This window comes from Parasteatoda tepidariorum, unplaced genomic scaffold (genome assembly GCF_043381705.1).
Source record: "Parasteatoda tepidariorum isolate YZ-2023 unplaced genomic scaffold, CAS_Ptep_4.0 HiC_scaffold_1004, whole genome shotgun sequence".
NCBI classification, from domain to species: Eukaryota; Metazoa; Arthropoda; class Arachnida; order Araneae; family Theridiidae; genus Parasteatoda; species Parasteatoda tepidariorum.
The window spans coordinates 16,943-22,750 of NW_027261305.1; the positions used below are offsets into that span (position 1 = coordinate 16,943).

At 28.0% G+C, this 5,808-nt stretch overlaps 1 protein-coding gene across 1 annotated transcript in view; it reads left to right on the top strand.

Annotated features, from left to right (window-relative positions):
• Window positions 1-639: 639 nt before the first annotated feature.
• Window positions 640-5,808, top strand: part of LOC122272559 (zinc finger protein 271-like) — an 11,873-nt gene continuing 6,704 nt past the window's right edge. The window contains exon 1 of the mRNA XM_071188463.1: window positions 640-1,310. Within this exon, the coding sequence (XP_071044564.1) occupies window positions 640-1,310 (671 nt within the window). The remainder of the gene's footprint in view (window positions 1,311-5,808) is intronic.

Genomic DNA, 5,808 nt, shown 5'->3' on the forward strand with positions numbered 1-5,808 from the left:
TCTTAAGGTTAGTTTTTTGTTTCACAGTAAATCATATTGCAACCGAAACATATTTATATAACCATAATTACAGCATTAAAATTTATTTTTAATGCTACACTGAATAATCAAAGCAAGTTTGATCGTTTACGAAGGATAAAATATTGATTACTTTCAAACATTTTTAATGATACCCCTATTATGATTTTTAAGTATTATTAAAAATTTAAATATTTCTGTTACCTTTTCTTTATTCTCTCCATATCAATATTAGATATAAAATCAGTCTCAACATCTTTTAGTCTTATTCAGAAAATCATATTTTTTTTATACGATATATATTAATTTTTATTCAAATTTAATTTAATTGTTCTGATAAACTTAGCATTTGAAGCATAAGTATATTACATTTCAGTGACATTTTTGACAATAATTACCTACAACTTCATGTAAAAGTTTTTTACGGAGTTTTTTACAAAAAAATAATGTGACTGAATACAGTCGTGTTGATATTAGTGAAAAACCTTTTTCTTGTGGTATATGTAATAAGAGTTTGTTTTATTTAAAAGTGATCTGACTAAGCATAGTACTTTTCATGCTCGTGTGAAGCTTCATTCTTGTAGTATATGTAACAAGAATTTTTCATATATTAATCACATGATGAAGCACAGTAGTGTTCACACAGAGGAGAAACCTTTTTCTTGTAGTATATGTGACAAGAGTTTTTCTCAAAAAAGGTATCTAACTGATCACAGTCGTGTTCACAGTGGTGAGAAACCTTATTCTTGTAGTTTATGTGATAAGAGTTTTTCTCAAAAAAGGTATCTAACTGATCACNATTCTTGTAGTATATGTAACAAGAATTTTTCATATATTAATCACATGATGAAACACAGTAGTGTTCACACAGAGGAGAAACCTTTTTCTTGTAGTATATGTAACAAGAGCTTTTCTCAAAAAAGGTATCTAACTGATCACAGTCATGTTCACAGTAATGAGAAACCTTATTCTTGTAGTTTATGTGATAAAAGTTTTTTGAAACGAGATCATCTGAATCAACACAATCGTGTTCACACTGGTGAGAAACCTTATTCTTGTAGCATATGTAATAAGAGTTTTTCAAACAGAAGTAATCTGTTTGAACACAAACGTGTTCACACTGGTGAGAAACCTTATTCTTGCAGTATATGTAATAAGAGTTTTTCATGCAGAAGTAGTCGTACTCAACACAGTTATGTTCATACTGGTGAGAAACCTTTCTCATGTAGTATGTGTAATAAGAGGTTTTTACATCGAAGTCATCTGAATAGACACTCTTGTTCATACTGGTGAGAAACCTTATTCTTGTAGTATATGTAATAAGAGTTTCTCACATCAAAGTTATCTAAAAAGACACTTTCGTGTTCACACTGGTGAGAAACCTTATCTGTGTAGCTTATGTAATAAGAGTTTTTCATACAACAGTAGTCTGACTGAGCACTTTCGTGTTCATACTAGAGAGAAGCGTTATTCTTGTTGTATATGTAATAAGAATTTTTCACGCAACAGTAATCTGATAAGACACAGCATTGTTCATACTAGTGAAAAACCTGATTCTTGTAATTAATTCTTAGTCCTGTATTCATCGTTGACACTGACCTAACACGAAACACCCAGTAACAGAACCCTGGTTTGGAAATAATGATTTATTTTTGGACTAGGGGTTTCGCAACTCGCTGTTAACTTGCATTCCGGTGGTAGATTTACAGCCTTATTAACAGTTTGTTTTTAATTTTCATTGCTATTTTTGAAACAAATTTTCTATGAAAGAATGAAATAAAAGATTGCATTGAGTAATTAAATTTGAATCTCTCTTTTACTGGACTAATGAAAAAAATTTTAAGTTTTGTTTTCCTAACTGACTTGTATTGAAGAGCAAAGGGATCTAAGTGTGTATTATTATTATGAACAGGGTTGGGGTTTTGGCCATCCTAAACTGGTTTTGGACAGGACACTTGGGTTTACTGTCCTAAACTGACTAAAATTGTCTTAAAGTGTCCAAAACCTTAAACTTTGGTAAAAGGTAAAGAATCTATAAGTGTAACCATTGCACACATAATAATATCAATAAATATTTGATATTTTTTATGCAATTTACTTTAACTTATTATAATAATATAAATTATATAATATAACAGGAAAAGGTTTATGATTTTTGAAGCTCCAAAATTCATTGAACAACAAAAGTGCATACCTTTAAATATAAATATGCTTTTAATACTGATAAATTATGTTTTTTCTTAAGGATAAATAATGCAATATTAAAAATAAAATATTACAAAATAACTGTTATCAAAAATGAAAAGATATTAAATATTGCAAAAGTAATAACTCTAAACATATAACTGTGTAAGAAAATGAAACAAATTTGTTTTCAAGCATCAAATATAGAAATATATAATAATTAAATAAATGTGAAGGTTGACAACTGAAAATTTGCTCTGATTTAAATACTTTAATTTAATATATAATGTAAAATTAAGTTTTTGACTTAAGTTATTTAAAATAATTAAAAATGAACTTATTAAATACATAAAATAAAATAAGTATTTAAAGTCAGTAATATTTTCATTGAAATTGGGTTGAAAAGAAATTTTACTTTATAAAGTTTCAAAATAAGGTGTTTTTGTTACATTCTTACTATTTCTTATCGTATGTTATACTTTCCTTTCATTAACATGTTATTCCATTTTTATTACATATTAAGCTTATAAAGGTTAAGATTAAACGTCGGTAATTGCTCAAAAGTTTTGATTTGAAGAAACTTACAGAATACTGTAAGAAAACATTTAATTTGTCGCAAATGATTTTTTTTTTTAAATTTCTAATAAGGTAATCACTTTAAAAGAAATAGAACAATAAGTATTTTTCGAAAAATCCAATAAAATTCAAACCAATTGCTTATCAGTAGCATCTTTTCTATATATTGTGTATTTTGGATAAATTAAATAAAATTTTAAAAAAAAAGAGAGAGGCAAAGAGCACTATGCAAATCTGAGATGAACAATATATTAAATTCTCTTTAAAATTCTCACACAACTTTCATACTCCTACATCTATTCTATATTTCATAAATCTTGATATCACAACATATGAAAGCGGCTATACTGCTCTAAACTCAAATATTATTACTTTCTCATTGAAAAATAATAAAATAGAGTAAAATCTATGTCCAGTGTTAAAATAACAGCGAAAGCAAACATAATAAAAGTGAAAAGCAGCAAATGTCGCATACTTAATAGTCCTGTATTTATTGGGACACGTATTTATCTAAAAAAAAAGGTAAACCCTACGACGGACAAAAATATTTTAAAAGGAAACAAATTTATTTTAATAAAAAAATCCAGGTTAAATACAACGTCATAAAAATGTTCATTTTACATTTAATGTTTATTCTTTGCCTAATATAAGAATTAAGTTCGCAATATTTGTTTTCATTCAGCGCACAATTGAAACTAAGTAATTATAACAAATAAAAAAATTAAAAAGAACTTTTTATACAGATTTTCATTAAAAATGTCATACCTTATTGCAAAGCAGTCGAATGAAATAGGAGATAAGAGATAATTGTAATAATCGTTTTTTCCCAAAATTCTAACCCTACTTTAGTTTCTTTGCATATAAGTAGAAATATCAATCATATATTACTGTCCCTTAGAAAAACTACATGTCCTCTTTGCCAAGAATTTTGTTCGATCGATTTTATTGAATCGGAAATATTATTGAAATTAAAGAAATTGTTAGTAACTTAAGAGATTTAGAGCTTAACTTTTCCAGGATTCAACAGTGAATACTCGCTGAATTTATATATAGTTAGAAATGCATTGATTCTAATAATATTCAAGGGGAGGGAGGAGTGAAATTGTTAAAAAATTTTGCTGAACTGGCACAAAATAAGTGTAAATTAGATTTTTTTTTTTTTTTGAGGAATTATGCTTAAAATAAAGCTAATAGTTATAAATTCGTGTCAAAAGACTTACAATAGTAAAATTTTTGGCTGTGAAATTTTTAACAAGGTATCCAATGGATGATTAGAACATATGCTAGCTTCATTTTCAGTTCAATTTAAAATAGAAAACTAACAAAAGTCTCCTTACTTTATTAAGAGTAATATTGAACACTGATGTTAAATTTAAATGCAAGCTTTTTCGTTTTTGTGTTGAATTTATTTTCACCTCACCTCAGTAGAGGGCATCGAGAGAATATCGAAATGCGCCTCTGTGTTTTATCATTATAACAAAACGAATAGATTGTGATGAATGCTGGGGTGTAAATGTACAGTCCTAAAATGTGCTACCTACCTGCCTTCAAGCTACAACTTAGGAATGTCTCATAGTAAATTTACAGAAGTTACATACCCTACAGATACCATTGTGATATCATTGATTATATTAATAATTTTCTGAATCAATTTTTGTAAAAAAATCTTTCCTTTTTTACGCCATTGACAGATTTTCTTGCTTTCTTAACCCTTGTGTTACGAGCAAATTAAATTTTTATTTGAAGTTGATGTATTTTTTCATTATTATTGAGTATTTTATTAGAAAGGGAAAAAATGGCTTAAAAATGTAACAGCGGTAAAATTATTTTAATTATGTATGCAAAAAAGAAATCTCTGCACTATGCTAACAATTGACTGGTGACAGAAGCTTGACTAAACAGGTTCTGGGAGTATCTCCTGTATGAATATATTAATACAAATGTAAACAATTTTTAATTCGTAAAATCAGCGCGTTCTTTTATAACAATTGTCATAAAAAAGAAAAAAAACAAATGAGAAAGGAAATTTAGAGGACTAAAGTTTAAACTCTGCAGCTACACGCGTATTTTTGAAGAACGCATAAAAAAGAAATAAAATAAAAAAGTTCAAAAACTAATATACTTTTTGAAACAAAGCACAAAAAAATATAAATTTAATAAGAAGAAAGGGGAAGGAGAAAGACCGATGACCTATTTACAAATTTCATCGCAAAAAAAAACAATGCATCATACTTCATTTGCCCTTTTTTATCTTATAGATAATATATATTATATATAAGAAATATATATATATTATCTTTCACATGATTTCATCATTAGCGTGTGGAGAGTCATAGAAGCAGGAAGTACGTTGCTTTCTGTCTTCATTTTCAAATATATTATCTTTAAAGTTACTAAGCTGTATGGAACTGAAAACTACATTAGACACAGTTCTAAAAGAAAGCGTCTTGGAAATTTTAAAAATTATCTTTAGCAATTAAATACGAAAAATATTCAAAAAAGAAAAAATATCGTAGTACATTCCTATGCAACGGAAAAGGGGGAAGGGCCAAAGGCATGGAACCGGTCTTTTCCCCAGATGGTGTATTCTGGCAGAGAGTACTGCTTTACCCCACATTCGATCTCCAATATACAGTCAAGAAGCAGGAAGTTCCATCGTATCATATCTGTTGGTGCTTTCAATAGAAATGTAAACAATCTCGAGCTCGGCATCTACTCTAGTTCCGGTTAAAAAGTTTGCAGCTGCTTATTACATGTTATTCTGATAGACGATGTTTTCAATAAAAAAAATTAATTAGATAATTTCTGAGCTCAAATCTGCCATATTTCATAAGATATTAATGTTAATATGTAATTCTGGTGAGTTTGAAGTGAAAATTTGTTTTAGTTTTTTAGAGATATATTGTTGAAAAAGGTGACATGGTTGCTAGATTTTGAATAACTCGCTTTTTTGGCAGTCTTGATATGGCCTCTTTCCATAAGTTTATTACTGTTTGTTCTTGTTGCAAGCTGTGCACCATCTTACGTTAG